The sequence below is a fragment of the Peromyscus leucopus genome, chromosome 11 (genome assembly GCF_004664715.2).
Source record: "Peromyscus leucopus breed LL Stock chromosome 11, UCI_PerLeu_2.1, whole genome shotgun sequence".
Lineage (NCBI taxonomy): Eukaryota > Metazoa > Chordata > Mammalia > Rodentia > Cricetidae > Peromyscus > Peromyscus leucopus.
Window position 1 is genome coordinate 36,015,488 of NC_051072.1, and position 21,959 is coordinate 36,037,446.

At 45.7% G+C, this 21,959-nt stretch overlaps 2 protein-coding genes across 5 annotated transcripts in view; one reads left to right on the forward strand and one right to left on the reverse strand.

Moving 5' to 3' along the window:
* The window catches only part of Mtrex (Mtr4 exosome RNA helicase), a 78,532-nt gene extending 77,392 nt beyond the window's left edge, over positions 1–1,140 (forward strand). The window contains exon 27 of the mRNA XM_028884460.2: positions 947–1,140. Within this exon, the coding sequence (XP_028740293.1) occupies positions 947–999 (53 nt within the window). The 3' untranslated portion in view covers positions 1,000–1,140. The remainder of the gene's footprint in view (positions 1–946) is intronic.
* Positions 1,081–21,959, reverse strand: part of Plpp1 (phospholipid phosphatase 1) — a 66,296-nt gene continuing 45,417 nt past the window's right edge. For 3 of the 4 annotated variants that reach the window (XM_037209435.1, XM_028884471.2, XM_037209434.1), the window contains 4 exons: positions 13,103–13,383; positions 10,127–10,184; positions 2,128–2,304; positions 1,081–1,519 (listed from right to left, as the gene is read on the reverse strand). In XM_037209435.1, the coding sequence (XP_037065330.1) occupies positions 1,394–1,519; positions 2,128–2,304; positions 10,127–10,184; positions 13,103–13,383 (642 nt within the window). In that variant the 3' untranslated portion in view covers positions 1,081–1,393. Of the gene's footprint in view, positions 1,520–2,127; positions 2,305–10,126; positions 10,185–13,102; positions 13,384–18,530; positions 18,683–21,959 lie in introns of all 4 variants that reach the window. The other variant, XM_028884480.2, reaches the window with a different exon arrangement.

Below are 21,959 nucleotides of genomic sequence, written 5' to 3' on the forward strand. Positions count from 1 at the left end.
TTGAGACTTTGACACAGCTTAGAAGGAAATTTTGAGGTGTCTTGGCCAGACTGTCATGGAAGGTCAACTAACAGTATGTACATAAAATTGGAAGGTTTATGTGGGACATTTTTGGGATTTTTGTTTTATACACAGATTCCCATTTACATATTTATTAAATACTAGGTGTCCAGCATTGTTTTAAGAAGTGTTAAGAGTGGACATAAAGGTGCAGTTAATGGGGCTTATCTTATAATGTGAGGGAGATGAATAAGTCTGCAAGAAGGAAGTAGAAAGACAGTAGCCTAAAGACCTCCACGGGGATGACATTGAAGGCCTTTTCTGCAGACTCAGGATGTTGGAGCAGCAGCGGGAGGCTGGTGTGCTTGGAGCAGGAGTACAGTAGGGATTGTCGGGGATGGAAATGGCTTAGTTTGTAGAGTAGCAAGGAGGATATAGGGAGACCAGGTTAGGAAGGATGGCTAGACTGTAAACTGGGGGGTGGGGAGTTGGGAAGCATGCTATTCATAAATAGCTTGTCATCTCCACATCTCTCCCTGGGTCTCGGCCAAGACAAAGCTGGCTATAAATCAGTTCATGCTAGTGATTTCTACTTACTGATGTACCACACTGAGTAGACTGTGTATACCTGTCCTGCTTTAGTCTAAAGTTTCCCATGTCTTCCAGTATAAAGACAACTGCTGGACCTGGATCGTCTCCTTCTGACATCTTTAGAGCCACTCATGCACACCACATGTAGTAGTGGTAGTAGTGTAGCTGATGGTCAAAAGAGCAAGAACTGTCCCCAAGGTTCTCCAGTGACTCTCAAGTCTCTTAAGCTAACAGCTTTTTATAATCCACGTTGTTCCCTTACCAATTTAGTCAGGACTGAGCTGTAAAATCCTAGTACCAGGAAGTTATGCTTTATGGTCTTGAAAGCTTAAGCATTATTTTCTTTTTCCCTTAGGAATCACCAAAATCAAGAGGGATATTGTATTCGCTGCCAGCCTCTACTTATAGAGTTCAACATTAATCACCATCTGTCTGATTACAGTTGACTGTAACTGCTTACAAGTGTCCAAGTGATTCTTCCATCAAGAGTTGTTTGAAGCATTTTATTATATTTAAATCAGATATCATTCTAAGAAGGCATGTAACATACACATTTGTACATAGCATCTTTCAATTAAAAAATGTACAAGTGGGGCAGTGTTTTTAGGGGAAGGCTTGAATATTTTTTTTTTAAATTGGGCTATTAGATACTCATTGTGTTATATACACAGGTAAAGTAGGTAATCCAAGAGGTATAGCAGCAGTCCTTCAATGGCCTATACACCGGAAAGTAATATGCATCCTCCCGCCTTCTTCTAGCGGTTTCCTTCAGAAAGCTGACCAGTTAGTTCCTCCATACCCTTCAAGGCTGGTGATTGCTTGAGTACGCATTTGAGGTGGTGGTTTCATGGAGAGTCGTATGTGAGTCGTCCTCTTTCCTTTCTGCATAAGAATGTCTCTCCTTGAAGAAATCTGATACATACACAGCCTGTACAGAACAGGGCAGAATTTAAAAATCATATACACAATTTCAGGTAGCAATTAGGAACATAAAATAATAGTTGGCTAGACTAGTGTAGTAGTGTATGCCTTTAAACCCAACACAGGAGAAGCAGGTGGCTCTCTGGAATTCCAGACCAGCCAGGGCTACATAGTCTCAAAAAGAAAAAAAAGCAACTAGAGTATGTCTTCAGTAAATAGCTTCATTCAGCTAACACTTAAAAAAACTCATTAAGTGAATCAGTTTTCAATTCATGCAAAAAGAAACTTTATTATAATTGAAAACACTAAGAATTTACAACATTCACAAAGAAGTAACCTAATTTTTACCTATCTGACCTATCCTGAAAAAGATTTTATTAACATTGAGATTCTTTGCCATGCCTTTGATGCCACTTGGGAGGTAGAGGCAGGCGGCTCTCTGTGAGTTCACGACCAGCCTGATCTACAGAGTGAGTTCCAGGATAGTCAAAGCTACACAGAGAAACCCTGCCTTGAAAAAAGCAAACGGGATCCTTGGAGTTATTGGGCCCCATTTTCTACCCTGTCAGGTTTCTCACTGGGGATTTTTCACATGTCAGCAGTGTGAATACTTACAACTAATACTGCGACCACAGCTCCTTGGATGAGGCCAACCATCACGTCACTCCAGTGGTGTTTGTAGTCAGAAATTCGAGAAAGGCCCACATATATGGATAAAGCAACAAGACCAAACTGCAGGGTGGGGCGTAAGAGTCTCGCCCAGTCTCCCCTCATCCTGGCTTGAAGATAAAGCTGATAGAAAGGGGAGGGGCGGGGAGAATAGTTCATTTATCAAGCAAGCTGAAAACTTGAGTACCACTTTACCTCAAAAGTGTTGGAATTTAGATCATCAAAATATTAACGTATGAAATAGAACTTTAGTTACTACTTTAAAGGACATCCCGCCACAAATACTGCCCCAGAGCTTGTCTTTAGAAGACTTTTTCCCCCTATTTAGCTACCTCCTGCCCTTGGAAGTGTGAAGCAGGGCTTCACTGTGACTGTAGACAGGATGTCACGGCAGTCCTTCCTCCCTGTAGCCTGAGCTACAATTCTGGTAGTGTACAGGGCTGCCATCTGTCCCCAGGCTTGGGGTCCACTGTTAGAATTCAGGCAAGAGTTGGCCCTCGCTCTGGGCCAGACTTCTGGTCCCTGCCCAGCACATCTAAGGACTGTTTGCTTAGCTTACCAGTTTACCCAAGAGTTCTGCTATCCTCAAACAACAGCAACTGCAGCTAAATGAATGATCTACCTAAGTAAATATAATACCCCACCCAGATAAGCAGTGTGGGTTACCATGCAGTCGGGATCAGCAAAGCAATGTGCTCTTCCCCTAACCTGTTACCTTCCTAGACTTGAGGACATTCCCCATGATTCTGACACGTAATACCTGAAATTTTTGATATAGAAAATCTTGTTTTAAAAGCAAAACCAAAAAAAAAAAAAAAACCACAAAATAACAACAAAAACTACACTTCTTCTAGTTACTTAGTTATAGGTGGTAATAATAGTGTATTCCTTATAATCCTTGCACTTAAGGATGGAAAGTTCCAGGCCATCTAGGATACAAGACCCTGTGTCATGACACCATTACCCCTCCTCACACGCCTAAAAGAAAAAAAGGGTAATTTTCAACATTTTAAAAAAAACCTGCAGGTGCTGGGTGGTGCACGCCTTTAATCCCAACACTGGGGAAGCAGAGATAGCCCAATCTCTGTGAGTCTGAGGACAGCTTGCTCCACAGAGAGAGTTCCAGGACAGCCAAGGCTACACAGAGAGACCCTTGTCTTGAGAAACCAAAATAAAAATCTGCTGTCTAAGAGGGGATAGCTGGGTGTGCTGGCTAGTTTATAACAACGCAAGCTGGAGTCAGGCACTGGAGGAGGAGGAATCCTCAACTGGGACAACACCTCCATAAGATCGGGCTGTAGGCAGGCCTATAGTGCATTTTCCTAATTAGTGATTGACGGGAAGGCCTAGACTATTGTGGGTGGTGCCATCCCTGGGCTGCTGGTCCTGGATTCTGTATGAAAGTAGGCAGGGCAAGCCAGTAAACAGCACCCCTCCATGGCCTCTGCATCAGCTCCTGCCTCCAGGTTCCTGCCCTGATGTCTTTTGATGAACTGTGATGTCGAAGAGTAAGTTAAATAAACCCTTTCCTTCTCAAGTTGCTGTGGCAATGGTGTTTCAACATGGCAATAGTAACCCTAAGACAGTTTGTACACCACTTGCTTTGGAAGCCTTAAGGCCACAGTTGGGTCCCCTAGCTCCCACATAGAAAAGCCATGAACAATGGTTTGCATTTGTAATCCCAGAGCTGGCCTTGCAGAGACAGCAGAGGAAGGTCCTGGTCAGCCAGTCTACCTTACTGATGGCTGCCTGGCTCAAAGGATGGGACAGCATTCCTGAAGATGAGACCTGAGATTGTCCTCCCCAGCGTCCACGTGTACACAGGCACTTAGAGAATGAGAATCTGTTCAGTGACTTCTGACTGCACTGAACACTGTCCTCCCAACCATCCACACAGTCCAGCAAGTGCAGGTGTGAACAGTTACAAAATGCCATACAGTTGTCTGAGTGCTGGTGTTTAAGAGTCTCGTCTTAAACATCACTTCATTATTTCCACCTTAACTACAAAGTTCATTTTAAAGAGAAAGTTTCTAGACTGCAGCTGAAGCCAAGTTCTGGGTAGTGTACAAACAGCCAGCTGTCAGACAATAAAAACATCTAAGAATCACAAATACTTGCAAATGAAGGAAGGATTTTATCCATCTGCGGGGAGGGCGGGCATACAACACCTCTGAATGAAATGAGGAAGATCCTTTTTTTTATATCTTGACATGAGGGAGACCTAGGAGATGGGACTGGAAAGAACATTCCCTGCTCCAAAATCCCTCTTAATATATTCCTTCCTTCCAGAGAAGCCTGCAGGCACACGAAGTTATTTTTGCAGAATCTGATTCCCCAGCTACCAAGGGAAAGAACGTTCACTATGGGTCAGTGTCAAGTAACTTCCAGCATACACTGGAACATTCTCCTCCAGGTCCACCTACACTGGTGTTCTCACTAGCAAAACACTGACTAGACCCGGAAATCACTCACGGGGCTCCTCTACATCAGTGACTTTAATAGCAACAGTAATGATGATAAAAGGAACACCAGAGCCTGGTGCTCCATCATCCCTGTTATCACAGGAACACTCTAGAACTCCACTGAGATGTGTATTTCCAGGAGATGGTTCAGAATGGAGAAGGCCAAACAAAAATCCACTTCACCACACTAGACATTCCTCTGTCCCTGACTTGTCTACACATAAACCACAGAAGGCTGTGATGATAATGAGCGCCAGCCAAGCGGAGAAACCGCCGTGAGGCATCTCTTTCCTTCCCCATCACTCCAGCTCAGTGGTTCCCAACCTAATGCTGTGGTGACCCTTTAAGACAGCTCCTCAGGTTGTGGTGACCCCACCCAACCATACAATTATTTCCGTTGCTGCTTCATAACTGTGCTACTGTCATGAACTGTAACGTAAATGCATTTTCTGATGGTCTTAGGTGACCCCTGTGAAAGGGTCATTCGATCTCCACAGGTTGAGAACTGCTGCTCTACTAAGTGAAACCACCTCTCCAGTGACTTAGGGCAAGATCCCAGCAAGCCAGCCAAGTTTTAGAGACCAGGAGGAAAAGAATGGGCCTTAGAGATCAACCAAAATCCTCTAGGAACGCCTCAGGGCCAGTGGCCCTTGTGAAAATTCTCCAGGTGTGGGTTTGTGTCCAAGAAAGCAGCTATGGGCCTATCAAGCCACTCTTGAGGTAGGATTCTAGAAAATCCTGGTGAACCTCCCTGCTCCCTGCACCGTCAAGGGTCTGTCAAGTTGGAAAGGAGGGAGACCAGCTCTCTGCAGACATCTGAAGAAATACAGCCTTCTCATCTGTAACATCACAGATTATCCAGGCAGCTGCTTACTCTGGGAGAGCCCTTGACCAGTGGTTATGCCTACAACAGATGGTGGAAGAAGCTGGCCAATCCACCTACAGGCCAAAGCGCAGAGGTTGGCCGGTCGGTGGTGGCGCACGCCTTTAATCGCAGCACTTGGGAGGCAGAGGCAGGCGGATCTCTGTGAGTTCGAGGCCAGCCCGGGCTACAGAGTGAGTTCCAGGAAAGGCGCAAAGCTACACAGAGAAACCCTGTCTCAAAAAACAAAAAACAACAACAACAAAAAAAAGAGTGCAGAGGCCTTCCAAATTCATGCTAACACTGGAGCTTCCGGCTTTTTAAACACTGGAGACAATTTGGGTATTTTCCCCATGCCTGTATTACCACGGAATATGCCCTCAGATCCTACCACCCTATCACCAAGAGGTAACAAGGCCTTTGGCAGGCTAATTGGGTCATGGAGGCAAAGCCTTCATAAAGGGGACAGTGCTGTTGGATGGGCCCCAAGAGCTCCAGATCACTTGCGTCGTGTAAGGCTACAGCAGAGGTCAGCAGTGTGCGGCCAGGAGGGTCCTCACCAGAACCTGACTGTGCTGCTCCTGCTTCCAGACAACTGGGGAACGCACTGCAGTGCGGGAGCTCTCTGAGCTGTGGTAATCGATTACAGCACCCCAACCACCTGTCCTGAGGGAGGGTAGAGCCAGTCTGGGGAAACATCTCAGAAACTGTATTTTGTTTCTTTCTTTCTTTCTCTCTGTCTCTCTCTGTCTCTCTCTCTCTCTCTTCTCTCTCTCTCTCTCTCTCTCTCTCTTCTTTCTTTCTTTTTGGTTTTTCGAGACAGGGTTTCCCTGTGTAGCTTTGCGCCTTTCCTGGAACTCTTTTGGTAGCCCAGGCTGGCCTCGAACTCACAGAGATCCACCTGCTCTGCCTCCTGAGTGCTGGGATTAAAGACGTGCGCCACCACCCGCCCAGCCAGAAACTGTATTTTGTTTCCATTACGATACAATAATCTCACCTGAAATAGGCTTGAGCAAAACACTTTTGTAGTTCGTTTATTTCTGTTTTGTCCAATGGCTGGCCTTGTTAATATTGTTACTGTCTCAGGTCCCCCCACTTCCCATTGTAAATTGGAGTCAAGGGGTCAGTTATTTGGGGTACTTGACTAATATGTGTATGTAGTGGGGGCTGAGTTTGATCCCTAACACCATAAAAGGGAGAGTTATTTTTAGAGTGGAAAAATAAAAATTTTTAAAGTTTGAATATTTGTTTGTCCTTTTACTAAAATCCCCTAGTCCTGAACAACACTAATGACATACTCAACACACTCGCCCAACGAGCTAAGCTGATGGTCCACCTACAATAGAGACTGAGTCTGCCCAGTAAAACAGGCATTGGTTGAGGCTTCTCTGAGCATCTCCACCGTTCATGGAGATTCTAATTCACATTTGTCTTTGAGCCATGAAGTCATCACCTGCTCAGTGTTCCTCCACAGCTGGAAAACATCTGCCAGAAACAATGCTAAGTAAGTGGTCCAAGGTCGGTGCTCCATGGCCACAAGTCTCGAGGGAGGAGTGTTGTGAAGGAGTACAGGTTGAAATAGACAGGGGTCTATACCCCAGTGGTGAGGATGCTAGGAAAGAAGGTGGGACTGCCTTTGTGAAAGAGACGTTAGGGGCCATGACGTAATAAACCTCAGTAGGATGGCTCCACGAAAAACCTGACACATTTCTCACTGTCCTCTCTCATGGCTACTCTGACGGCCACAAAATCTGTGATTTTTGGCAGTCAACCGGATTCAAGGGGAGTCACAGCAAGTGCAAAGCGGCCCTGCCCAGAGCCCCTCCAGCTCTGGCACTGGGGCTCCTTCCCAGCACTGAGCTCAGGGCTGGGCTGCCTGCCAGGCCACAATAGTCAAAGGACGGGCTTTCGGAGAAATTTTGTAATTGAGTTTGTAATTTTAATTTGTAAGTGTCAGGCATCTTCAGACTTTAAATGGCTATCTCCACCCAAACCTGGGACTGACCTATAATGCCAAGATGCCCAGGGAAACAAGGTGATTCACTGCCTCAGGAATGTGGGAGAGGGGAGGTTGTGCTGTGTATAAATAGGAAAGCCAGGAGACACTGTTTGTTCAGGGATGAAGTCAAAGCTAAGCCTACATGCCAATCAAGTCCATGTCTCCTGTGTCGGGCCAGTTACACAGCATGTGGCTGTCGTCCTCCAGAAACGCCTTGGTTATAACACGCCCGGCTAGGCTTTTTCTCTTTGTAAGTTTGTATGCTAGGTGCATGCTGTGAGCTCAAGAATCTGGGGACACTTAAGAATATGGGTAGGTGCCACACTGAGGCCAGAAGTCTGTGTTGGGCGTTTCCTCTATTGTTTTCCAGTTGTGCCCGGGTATGAGTTTTGCTTGAGTGTACATCCGCATGCCTGGTGCCCTTGGAGGCCCGAAGGCAGTGTTGCGTCTCCTGGGACTGGAGCTGCAGACAGTTCTGAGCCACCACATAGGTGCTGGGAATTAAACCCTGGTCCTCTGGAAGAACAGGCAGTAACCACTGAGCCATGTTTCCAGCCTGACCTTTTGAGTCAGGGTTCTCACTGCACCTGGAGCTCTGGCCAGTGATCTCCAGGAGGCCTCCTGTCTGCCTTCCCGGTGCTGCTGTTACAGGCAAGGGCCAGCACACGCAGCGTTTTCCATGGATGCTGTGACTGGAAAACTGAGGGGGTCATCCCTGCAGGCAGGCCCTTCACTAACGGAGCCACCTTCCCCGGGCCTCTGTCAAGTCACACTGACCCGGTACCACTTCATGGTGTCAACAGCAAAGGCTCCCACATACCCACAGGGCAAGCTGAGCCTCCCTCCATCTGTGTGACTTCCAAGCTTTCAGGTAATCAAAAAAGCAAGTGCCCTTGATTGTCAAGAGATTCTGCAAAGCTCACACATAGACCACAGCCCCTTCCAAGGCCTCTGCTCTTCCCCCCAGAGTAGCAGTCACTCCACGTTTTTTTCTACATGGAAATTACAAGAGAGAGTTTTGTTTTAAGTGTAAAATATAAATCACGACAACAACCGAAACAGAATCCTACGTCTCTTTCAAGGTCAGAGACACTGACACTCAGGTAGTGAGAACAAATCACAGACCCAAGCAGGTCTGGCTGAACACTTCCAAAGCCAATCACTGTGCCCACAACCCTGTGCTTTGGACCAAGTCCTACGTGTGGGTACACCTGGCTCTGAGCAGCCCAGCTTTCCTTCGTATCCTAGTTAGAAAACAAAACATGTTTGGTTCCTTTGGACCAAGAGCTAATTCTCCCTAATAAGATAAACAGAGACTGTCAGAGCGCTGTTTGCTGTTAACTACCCTGAAATGAGTCACACCTCTAGGCACAGCCACAGAAAGACTTGAATGTGTGCCTTCCAAGGAGGCTCTGATTCTGCTGAGTCGTAAGAGGAGAGCCTTGTGAAGTTTCAGAATGTTGAATCCAAAAATCACCCAGTAATGGCTTGAAGTTGTGAACTTGAATGTTATATAACAACTGCAAAATTTTTTTTTACAGGTTTTTCAAATGAAAAAAGTTGATTATAAATTCTGTTACCAAATTAACTCAACATTCATTCACATCAGATTGAATTCCAGAGATAAAGCCCAGAACTCAGTCTTCCCAAGTGCTAGATGATAGACCTATGTGACTGCCCAACTATATAATGGATTATTTATCTAATCTTTAAATACTCACATTATATTTAACATATGGTCATATTAATTAAACTATATAAAAATTTACTTACAAAGAAAATTAACATAGAACCATCAAGATGGCTCAGCAGGCAAAGGCGCATGCCACCAAGCCTGACCTCAGCTCAATCCCAATGACCCACAGGGAGGAAGAGAACACTTAACAAGCTGTCCTCTGTCCTCCACGTACACACACACACACACACACACACACACACACACACACGTAAACAAAATACTTTTTAAAGAAAAAACACAAAAATTCTAGCTGATGGAATGACATAAGTAACTATGTACGTACAGAAAGAATGTTATAAAATATAATAACTGAGTTGGAGGCCAGCCTGATCTACAGAGCTCATTCTAGGAGAGCCAAAACTGCACAAAGAAACCATGTCTGAAAAAAAACAAAAATATATATATATATACGTGTGTGTGTGTGCATTTAAGCATGTGTGTGTGTGTGTATGTGTAAAATATATAAACTGACTTAAAGATTCCTCGAATGTGTACTAACGAAGTCTCACATACTCATCTCTGGTTTAGCGAGCTGTGTGGGTGGCCATCTTTTCTAACTCCTCCATGCCAACTTGGAACATGGCAAGTGTGCTGACCCACAGGCTCAAAGCTGGACCTAGCCAGTGCAGAGTCTCTAGGAAATGTTTCAGAAAATGAAAAGAGGACACAGCTGCTCCAGCGGTAGCCACAGCTGCTGGGCCCCAGCCCAGTGCACTGCCCGAGGAGCACAGCAGCTCTGCACCCAGGTGTCGCACACAGGGCACCTGGCCGCACCTAGCAGCTCCTGAGTGCCGCGAGCTTCCGGCCTCTTGCCTTTGGCTCCCCTGCGTGCGGAGCCCCGCCCCCGCCCCGCCCCCGCAGACATCCCCGCCCCCCAGACTTACCGCTGTAAAGAGCATGCAGTACATGGAAAATGAAGAGTGGCCTGAGTAGAAGGACAACCTGGGGGAAAAGAAGAGAAACGCTGACGTCGGTTCCTGCAAGAGAGATTTCCCTCCCCGTGTTCTCTTTTTCTGTTTGCTGCTTGGGATCCAACCTGCATCTACCCGGGAGCCACACCCCAGGCCTAGACTATTCTTGACTGTGACATCTCCTGGGCTCCAGAGATCGAGGGGAAGAGATGGAAAAGGAAGTAATCACTGGTAACTAAAGAAAACCATCTTCCTGAGTTAGGAGACCTGGTGTTATAGATTAATAGCTGTGGGGGCTGGAGAGATGGCTCAGCAGTTAGGAGCACGCTGCTCTTTCAGATGACCCAAGTTCGAGTCCCAGCACCCACATGAAAGCTCACAACTGTCTGTAACTCGAGTTCCAAGTGATATGACGCCCTCCTCCGGCCTCTTCAGGTACCAGGCACGAGCATGGTGCACATACATACATACATACATACATACATACATACATACATACACGCAGGCAAAACACTCAGACTCAGAATAAAAATAATAAAAAATATTTTTAAAAAGATCACAAGCCACCAAAAATGTAAAGATCTGAAGCAATCTCAATGAAAATTCTAGCAAACGAGACACAAAAGGCCTACAATAGACAAAGAAAGCTTGTTATGGTATATAATACCGGCAGAGAAAAGCACAGATTAATGAAACAGACTGTTCACCCGGCAGCAGACCCACATTTATAGAGTTACTTTATTTGCAACAAAAGTGCTAGTAAAATTTTAAAAAATTTAAATGGAAAAGGATGTATTTGGCTGGCAGTGGTGGTGCACACCTTTAATCCCAACACAGAGGCAAGTGGATCTCAGTTCGAGGCCAGCCTGTTCTCTGAGGTCAAGAGCAAGTCCCGGGACAGCCGAGGCTACAACAGAGAAACCCTGTCTCAATCCCCTCCCCCCAAAGATGGATTTGTCAATAATTCTGAAAACTGCATAGTCCATGGGAAAAATAAATATCCTTTCCTTACATTATACACGAAATAAATTCAAATGCTGGACTTACGGTAGGAGCTAAGCTGAAAGCCGGATTTAGACAGCATGGGAGGGTCTAGATTCTCTAGGACCCCAACCCCGGACCATGAAAGCCAACGGCACAGTGGCTCAGACACTGGAGCCGCGCTCGCCACACAAGCACCAGGACCCGAGTCCTAGAACCGGAGGATCGCTGGGGCTCAGGCCACTCCAGAGACGCTGGCTGGCCATCCGAAGCTACGGTGGGCTGTAGCTGGAGAAGGCATGCAGTACCGACCTCTCCCTCCAGTGCACACACACAACATCACACAAACAAGCTCTCAAAAGTTTATGTTTCTATACTTCAAGGAGTATCAGTGAGAAAAAAAGACAGCGATGCAACAGATTTGCAGAAAATATGTCAAAACATGTCTCCAAAATGCCATGTATAAGAATAAGTAACTCACAACTCAGGGACCCACTTTTTTTTTTTTTTTTTTTTTAAACAAGAACAGAGCTGAGCAGAAATTTCCCAGATGACAGGACCAACAGGACAAAGCCACATGAAGACACCCAGCCACAAAATACAAAGGAAAACCACTGGATATAGAAAGCCCACAGGATGACCAAAACACCAAAGACTAATGGCAAATGACGGCCACGACTCATACGTTCCTGGGAAGGATGCAGAGTGCCACAACTTGCGACACTTGGTGGCCTGGAACTGTACCAACGCACATATTATCTGCTCAGCATTTCTGCTCCTGATTATTCAAGTAAAATAAAAGGCATACTACATGCACACAAATGTTTAGAGCACCTTTTATCTTACTTCATTTTTTTTTTTGAAACAGGGTCTCACTGTGTACTTCCGGCTGGCCTGGATCTCACTATGTAAACCAGGCTGGCCTCGACTCACTTCTGCCTCCCAAGAGCTGGATTAAAGGTGTGAGCACTATGCCCTGCTGAAACTTTATTTTTCATAGCGCCAAATCAGAACCAACCTAAATGTCAATCAGACGACTGGATCGGCATAATAATCTCCTGTAATAATCTCCCAGAACAACATGGATGAATCATGAAACCAACACGTTAAAAAGAGAAGGCAGACATATCAGAGTCCTCACTGAATGATCTCACATACAACATCATAGGAAATACAAAACTGCGAGGACAGAAAGTTGACCCAAGGGCTGCCAGAGGCTCAGACAAAAACCTAATGCAATGGAAATAATACTCACAACCTTGATTAAGGGTGGACAGATTTCATGGATACAAATTATATACCAGTAAAGTGATTTTAAAAGGTAGTTCAGCTAGTACATAGACTGTTAACTTACAACTTTGTTTCACTTCACTATGGTATGAAAGTAACACTTACCAGGTAGAAACTGGATCTTAAAAATTGATTTATAAAGATCTTTCCATTATACAAGACAGGGTCCAGAACTCTATGACCTGGGCACTGGTGGCTAGCCACAGCTACCAGTGAGCCACATGGCCAAGAAGGAAAGCCACCTTTCCTGAGCGTAACGCAGTCACTGTGTGACAGATGCTTAGACTGCATAGGTATATTGACCACGCTTTTTACTTACGACACTTTCAGCTTAAAATGCCTCTGTCAAGACAGAACTCTACTATAAGTGAAGAAACTTAGGCCACTGAGCCATCTCTCCAGGCCTTGACCCAGCAGCTTCAGAAAAAGTTTACCGACCATGAAGTAAGCAGTCCGGGTTCATGTTACACGCTCATACATCATAATAAACAGTTTCAGTAAAACGCTCCTAATGAAGGCAGAAACGCCACGGTCTAAACAGCGGGACAGGGGTTAAGGGTGCTTCATGATTCCTCTCACTCCGAGGCTTGCCCCAGCAGCTCCTCCTCCAGGCCTGCAAACCTCGGAGCCAGCGGACACCACTCAAGGCGACACGGGCGTCGGAGAGCACACACTCACCTGCCTTCCCTGACTTTGTCTGCGTTCCCGCGGCAGATGTAGTTCTCGATATAGCCATCACTGCAGTTGATTTTGGACCAGTCAAGGTCACAGACAGCCAAGAAGTGAGGACGCAGTCTGCCTATAGAATACTTGGCTATGTCGGTCAGGGACTGGCTGGCTGCCGCGCCAAACAAAAAGGCTCCGATGGCTTTGTAGATACTGGCTATATAGTGATTGCCGACAAAGGAATTTGATTGCAAGCTGTTAAAGTGAACAGACAGACTTTCTCCGGCAATCATCTGAAAAAGAAAGAAAACCAGGAGAATCAAACAACAAGCAGGCACTATAAATGAACAGAAAGAAAAGCAAGTGCTAGGTTGCAATGGTCTTAGCTTTAATTCCCCTTTTAAAACAGTCAATTTAAGACACTGACTCTAAAGTAACCAAAGCACCAGGTTGGTTGTAGGCGCTGCGGACACAGCCATGGCCGAGCCAAAAGCAGTGCGCAGGCTGCATGAACTAACAGCCCTGGGTCTTTTCTTGTATTCAGACAAACTGAGCCCCACAGCCACAGTGACGGATCCCAAAAGACAGCTGTGGCTCATTCAAACACAACCTCCCTGATGAAAATCTCCCTCTTATAACCATGTTTAAAATCTATCGGTCTCCATTTTTCTCGACACTCCTTTGAGTCAGACACCCATCATACTAGAAAGAACACTGCAGCCCCGCCGTCTCCAAGTTCTACCTTCTGGAAAGCTCAGAGAAAACCAGACTCCTCGAAGGAGCCCTACTGAGAGGTCAAACAAGTACTCGAGACTCCTCCTTCCCAAGGGCGATTTCAGGTGAGTCCTCTCTTACTTTTCACCATTTTATAAAAACGGAGTTCAAGTCTTCCCATGAGCATGCTGCTGTGGGCTGCGATCGTGGTCAGTCTGTGTGTGTGGAGAGCACACCACTATAGTGAACAAGTCCACAGGTTCACCACCAATGCCCTGAGAACTCCAGATACCGATGCACCACTATAAACCCTAGCATTTATTCGCGTCAATAAGAGGATGCGTCCTACGGGCCTGCCGTCTACACAGACACTTGGAGAACGGTGAGCCTGCTGACTTGTGGGTGGGAAGGAGGCGGAGAGCTGTGTCAAGTCCCCTTGAGACACCCACTTGACTCTCTCCCTCACCTTACACTTAGATAAGCAGTTTTACAACGCACTCAAACCTGTCCAGTCGGGGAAGGGCTGTGTGTGTGCGCGGAGCAGCCTTGCCATTGGTGAAATAAATAACGGCTGCCTCTTAGTGGAGTCTCAAGAACCCCTTGCCGGCAATTCTTCCCTCATCTGGCTCCAAAGCTTCCAGAATCCCCGAGTCAGAATCCTGCCAATTAGACTATGAATCCTGTAAAGCTGGGGTGGTTTCTTAACTTTTCAGTAGAAAGCTGAATTTGACACGGGAGCCTAGAACAGGAGGGGTCAGTACATGGTGACTAGAGGCACTGCCCGGAGTAAGAGTCAAAACCCCTTCAACACAAGTGTACCTCACAAAAATAGCCCAGCTGCTACTGAACTCATGAAGCCCTTTTCCTGAGACTGGGTCACAGGAGAAGGAAACTGGACTTCGGGGGTCACCCACTTGCACTATTGTGTTAAGGGTCACCCTTACCAAGGTTCAGTGGCCCCGTTTAAAGACTATATTGCCTCTTTGGGTCATTAAGGGGATTTTGGTAATTCCCAATGGGATGCTAGTGAGAAAAGATTTCTCTAGCACATTATGGAGTTGATCTCTGGTGGTAGGAAACACACCAACTGTACTAATCAATCCCAATTTAGCAATGGGGTCCTCCGTGCCTCGGCTGCTGGCTGTCTTCGAGAACTCAGTTATGTTCCAGGACCAGGCGCACAGCTTCTGGTCACACTCAGCACCAGCTGCAGGCACTCAAACCCTGCTCCTGCCCCTGACGGGAGAAAACCAGCTCTCTCTGTTCCGAACAGGGGCAGGTTACCAGCTGACCTACCCAAGCACAGCAGCAGCTAACACTTGTATCAGCGGGCCGGGTGCTTAAGGCTGACAAGTGCTTCGTTAGCAGACAGCCTTTTTTAAAGATACGTGCTCTCCTCTTGGACAGAAACAGCCAAAGGAAGTTCTGCATCAAGTTTTCTCTATTCGATCTGCATGCGACAGTCATTCTTTAACTCCTCTTGGTACTCTGTCCTCACCTTTGATCCATTATACCTTGTTCTTAATCTTTGCTCAAGCCTACACCCAAGCCAACTGTGGCCTAATTCGTCCCACAACTCAAGTACTTCTCCTGTTTCCTTTGCTGAAGACAGTAGGCTACAATACATTATTAATACACTAAGGAGAATGTTCCAGGGAGTGAAGCAGGATCCTCACAAAGGTAACCATTTTCTAAATCGCCGTTCCGTCCCTTTGAGCTTATGCTCACAGCATTCTCCCACCAGCTCCTTTACGTCCCCACTAAAGATCCTGTCTACACAGCATCCCTACAGTGTTCCTTCTTTCATTCCGGGTCTGCTAGCCCGAAAGAAGTTCGAAATGACTGACACACCTCCTGGACAGCTCTCCTGGCTTCCGCTGCCTTATATCCTCCGGGTTCGTCCTCAAAAGTCAAGAATGACTTATTGGGTTGAACAGACATTGGTCAGCCCCATTTACTGTGGCTCCTCACTGGCTGTCTCCTCTGTACTGAAATCCTCCCTTCTCTCTTGGTTCTGACTTTCCACCAGTGTGATTACAAATCAACTGCAAGTCAGGCCAAAGGCCTGGTGCAAAGTCTAATCAATGGCTTTCTGTTTAATGATCTACACACACACACACACACACACACACACACACACACACACAAAATTTACTTTCTAATAAAATTCTTTTATACAACTCTGATTAAGAAGTACCTGAAAAAACCTGAATTAATAAGTAAACCAGAATTATTTTAAATTAGTCCATGAAGCTGCTGCCCTAAGCTCAGTTTGCTGCTTCTGCTGATACCAATTTGAAAGTAAGACCTCCTGTACTTTTGTTTTGCATATGTTTATTTGGGGAAGGGGTGTGTGTGTGTATGTGTGTGTATGTGTGTGTGTGTGTGTGAGTGTGTGTGTGTGTATGTGTGTGTGTGAGTGTGTGTGAGTGTGTGAATGTGTGAGTGTGTGAGTGTGTGTGTGAGTGTGTGTGAGTGTGTGTGTGTGTGAATGTGTGTGAGTGTGTGAGTGTGCGGAATGTGTGTGTGTGAGTGTGAGTGTGTGTGTGAATGTGTGTGTGTGAGTGTGTGAATGTGTGTATGTGTGTGAGTGTGTGAATGTGTGTGTGTGTGTGTGTGTGTGTGTGTGTGTGTGTGTGTGTGTGTGTTTATAGCCGTGCAAGCGGAGATCAAAGAACAACTTGCAGGAGTCAGCTCTCTCCTTTCACTATGGGAGTCCCAGGGATCGAACTTGGGTCCTCTTTGGCAGCAAGCACCTTTATTTGCTGAGCCATCTTGCCTGCCCATTAAATGGTACTTTTACAGCACCTCTAAGAAAATAATGTGCACTTCAAGGATCTTGAGTCACATTAATTCACTCGTCATTCTACTAAATGCAAAGATAACTTCCGGAAGCCGGTGCTCAAAGTTTTTAAATGTTTACTTGTGTGTGTATATGTGTCTCTGTGGGTGTGCCACAGAGTGCAGGTGCCCGCCCGGGCCAGAAGAGGGTGTCAGACTCTCCAGGGCTAAAGTTACAGGTGGCTGTAAGCCATCACCATGGGCGCTGGGAACTGGACTCGGACAGTCTGGAAGAGCAGCAACCATTGACCCATCTCTTCATCCTGAGACCGTGTTTTAAAGCTCCAAGTTCATAGAGCGTAACTCCCATGCTGGACTGCTGTGGTGGGCACCGGCTCCGCCGCTGCCCTCTCCTCTGGTGCAGCCTACAGGGTTCCCTGTGCACCTTCAGCTGGCAGCACAACTGAGAGAACAGGACATCTAGCACTTTAAATGGGTCACATGAATCTGGTCGGACATCGGCCGCTATCTGCAACTATAACCCAGGCCAGCCCGGCCCGTTGCATGTGCGTGTTTGATCTCATGAGAGACAATCGCATTAAGTAGTCTAAGCTGGTCTTGAACTTACAATCCTCCTGCATCAGCTCCCTGAGTGCTGGGAGCATAGGCATGCACCACCATGCTCAGGGAAGGTTCATGTATAATTTTTTTTTTTAGAGGAAAAGACTTCCCAGCTACTCCGGAGGCTGAGACAGGAGTGTCTAAGCACATGAGTTCTGGCCCATGCTGGGAAACACAGGGAGACCTGTCTCTACACAGATGACTTCCTCTGACAAACCACCACGGACTCGTTCCCCTTTCCTAGTTCTTTAACCTTTGCATACTGCAGGACAAGCATGTGGGCTACAGTACAATCCCTCACCAGATCCTGAGGACAGTGTCACCTAAATGGCCAGGACACGCAGGCTCCAGGACAGTCGCGGAAGACGCGGGCTGACAAAGGGCATCCTTCTTCCCGGCGTCTCAGTTTCACAAAATAGACACTCATACAGTAGGTTTCTTTTCATTAGCTGTCTACCACAGAGTACAAATTAACTAATTTTCGTTCCTAATCAGATACGGTGATGATTTTAATGATGTTGCCAAATTAATTAAATGCTACTTTAACATTAACTTCAAAAGTTGACAGGGTACATGCTGTTGTCTTTTCTCTTAGGATCATACTTTCTGCCTTTAACTGTGTTTACATAAATACTGTTGCTAAAGCCATAAGCTTTTGTTAACACATAAATGTTTATGTAAGGAACACAATTTCCTGGATGTCAAGGCCATGGACACAGCCTGTGACTGAACTCCACCCAGAGCCACGCCCTCTGAGCATCCCACTGGGGCAATGGACAGCAATGGCCACACTGTGGCCCAAACGGGCAGTGATTCCTGACACTGCCTTTGGTGTTAGTAAAACTCCTTCCACGCTCACTGCTAATCACGGAACTCAAACTTTTCCTCTCCATTTATGGCAGTATTTAAGCTTCTTCTAAAAAAAGAAATGAGTTGAATGAAGTTTTAACATCAGTTAGCAATTTTCCTTGTCTAACTAAAGGAAAAGACAATCAGTGATGATATCCAATGCATTAACGATGTGAGAAACACACTCTGTAACATTCAACAATTAGTCATATAATTACTGAAACAGTAGCAAATCAGAACTATAATAATCACAGTGACATAAAAATTAGCACAATATCTACATAGACTGAGTTAGGCTCCAATTACATATTTTTCACTCTTTTGATCTCATTTAAAATAGCTCCATAAAATAATCCTTCCACTAAAGCTAAAAAAAAAAATCCTGAGGGGATATACATTTAATCATTAACAAACTATCACAAGAGTAAGCCATGTGCTCAAAAGTTATAAACTTGGAAAAGCAGGTTTAACTTACAACGATAATACTGAATGGAATGATTATTCCACCTAATAACGCATAAGGTATGGTGTCTTCTCTGTAAGGGTACTTGATGGACTCATCATTACAGAACACTCCTCGTTGGAAGGGAGTATGCCTTGAAGTAAGAATTGCAAAAGGCAATCCAGCTAGCAAAAGGGAATAAATAAAAATATCATTAAAAATTATCAAAACTGCGTAACGGCAATAACCACCCCAGAGACTTTAAAAATGCATTTGCTATGAAGTCAGTAAGAGCACATGTAAGGAGGAAAGGCAGAATGCATGCAGCGTAAGTTAGAAGGATTGAGATGTAGGGTTAAGTGTGGTTTTTCTACAGGAAACAAAGTTTCAGAGTTCTTGTCAGCCACTTTAACACACACAGGGCATCCTCCAACCTCTGTTTCTGCCCAAATACAATAAATTCTAGAGAAATCACCTCTCAGCTTCTTGTCTTTAATCAGCCAGGTTCCCAGCACTTTCTTGACCTATCTGTCATAGACTTTGTTTCTAAAAGGAAAACATTTTAACATTCCCCATTTCATCCTTTTTCATTACAACGTTTAGATGGGCCAAGGCCACAGCTAGATGAGGACAGTGTCTAAATTAACTACTCATTTGTTTCTTTCTATTACCCAGAGAATATTTAGAGCTGCCTTGGAATGGACCTGAAGTTGGGCCGACGTTTTAAAGACCGACAATGGTCTTGAACCACCTAACTAACACACCCCGCTTCCTCGTTAATGTTTCCTGTGAAGATTAGGCCTCACACTTACCTCTTCAAATGTTTAAGTTTTGCCTAGGTGTAAATTTCAAGAGTTCGGTTCTTCACGTCATTAAACGTGGCCTATTTATTAGTTACAGCTTACTGTTTTGTCAAGAGAGATTCTGTAGTCCAGCAGAAATAAATGCTCAACAGGCCCACTTCCAGACGGACCCAGGAGTGACGGCTCTCCCACTCTGCATGCCATGCCTCACCCACTAAGCTAGCATGTCCATTGGGGGTTCAAATGCTTCCTCTCCACGAGGCACCAGGCCCTGACGGTCCCTGAAGTCTGCATTAGCCCCACTACAGCCCTAAGACTGAATGACGACCAGGCCTCTCTGCTGCTCTGTTTATCATAGCATCAACTCTGTCCAACCTCCAAGAGTCAAAGCGAGCCGATACACGCTTCTTTTACTGCTGCTAGCTCTTCTACTCATCTTCCCATTTTCATTAATCAACTTGCCGATGACAGCTGCCAACTCTTCAGAAATCCTTCAGATTCGACGAGATTCCCAAAGCCTTGCTTCCGCTAAATGCTGTTCTTTAAAAAGTCACACTAGAGCTGCCTTTGTAAACCCACCTCTTACTCCCCACCTCTGAGTTCAGACTCTCCCGAGTCACAACATGTCTGCAATCAGGGCAACAGGGCGAAAAAAATACCCAAGCCTTCAGCACACATACCATGGCTGTAGCACAACTTCAGGAGATTTATACACACTGTTCACACTTCTCGACACATACTGAGGGCTAAATACACAGGACTGAGGTCCACGGCTGCCTGTCCCACACAGCAACTGAACACTTAACCTCCAACCAATCACAACACGTGACTGAACGGACATTCACTTCACATTCGCAAACAACTATTCTGTCTATGGTTCATTTTTCTTGTAAGAACTCTGCACAAGGCCGGGCGGCGGTGGCGCACGCCTTTAATCTCAGCACTCAGGAGGCAGAGGCAGGAGGATCTCTGTGAGTTCGAGGCCAGCCTGGGCTACAGAGTGAGAGCCAGGAAAGGCGCAAAGCTACACAGAGAAACCCTGTCTCGAAAAACCAAAAAAAAAAAGAAGAAGAAGAAGAAGAAGAAGAAGAAGAAGAAGAAGAAGAAGAAGAAGAAGAAGAAGAAGAAGAAGAAGAACTCTGCACAAAATACTGGAAATTTTTACTGTCTACCCAGCACATTTCTGAATTGGTTGTATTTATTTCAATCAATATTGCTTCTTTCTGTAGTAAGATATTCAGTATAGAAATTTAACACAGATCATTAGTATCCAAAACACTCTACATTTTGTGTCTTTAGTCTGAGGAAAAAGTTATTATTAATAGCCTCAAATATACAGAAAAATATTAATAGACATACCCATTAATATTAAGATTTTTCTCCTCTGGCCACAAAAATCAAGTTGAATTACTCTTAAATTTACAGTAGAAAAAAAGGTTTTATTTCTTAAGATGGAGAAAAAGAAAATAAAATTTACAAACGTGTGATAAGTAGTCCATTTTAAAACACGTGTAAGTGAGTGAATATTGAACACACTGAATCAAGAATCCTCAGTGCTGCCCAGTGTGGTGCACTGGCCTCTAACCCCAGCACTTGGGAGGCAGAGGCAGGCGGCTCTCTGTGAGTTCCAGGCCAGCCAGGGCTGTTACACAGAGAAACCCTGTCTTGGAAGCCCCCCTTCCTCTGGGAAAAAAAAAAAAATCCTCAGTGCCGGCAGGACTGCAAATTATGTACTGAGAGAATCACAGTACATAATCGCCCCAGAGAAGGGCAGAGAAAGACCAAAGCCAGTGCAGCGCTGTAGGGGCTAGCCAGTAAGTTTGGGGGTTTAGAATGCACATCCCAGCAGGAAACCGGATGGGAGAAAAAAACAGAATGGGTGGTGTAAAGGATTCCCACAGCTCCCGAGGAGAAAGATACTGTACAGGATGGATGTGACAGGACGGTGACGTCAGAGGGATGAGCTCGGGTGAGCTGGCGGCAGGTCAGGATGGAGGAGCATCAGTGGGAGTCAGAAGATGATGCGCCAGGAGATGGAGGAGGAGCCCCCGCTGCAGTTGGTTTAAATTGTCAGTCTTCACTAAGGAGCTTTACTGACGAGAAAAGAGTAGAAACCAGACTGGAGAGGTTCGGCATGAATCCACCACAGGTGCTCACTATTCAGAATTTGAGTTCAGAAGGCGTCAGAAATGCGTTTAAGTTGGTAAGAAAGACTCCTTGTCACCGTCCCAGAAATCATGAAATACATAGTAGCCCAATGCAGTTTCATTGCCGCTGACTAAACTCAGTACAGGCCAGCCACGGGTGTTCATGACCCACTTAAGACTCAAAAGGATGCTTTAGAACCTCTCAGAAATACAAGACTGAGTCCATGTGAGCTGGCCCCCACACAAAAAGGCTGAGGACACGGCACAAAGAAAAAGGAAAGAGAGGACAGAGAGAAAGAAGTGGCCAGCCTGAGCCTCCCCGGGGCAGAATGGAAAAGGCAGCTTGTTGTCCGCTGCCAGCAGGCCTCAGTGGTCTCACTACTGCGGACGGCTGAGCAGCGTCTATCTGTTTCAACAAACAAGTTCCACTCACGCTAATGAGGAACAGTTTCTACTCCTGCAACAATCCTGATCTTCCTCCAACAGGGACAGCGCGAAGGTTGCTTTTCGTT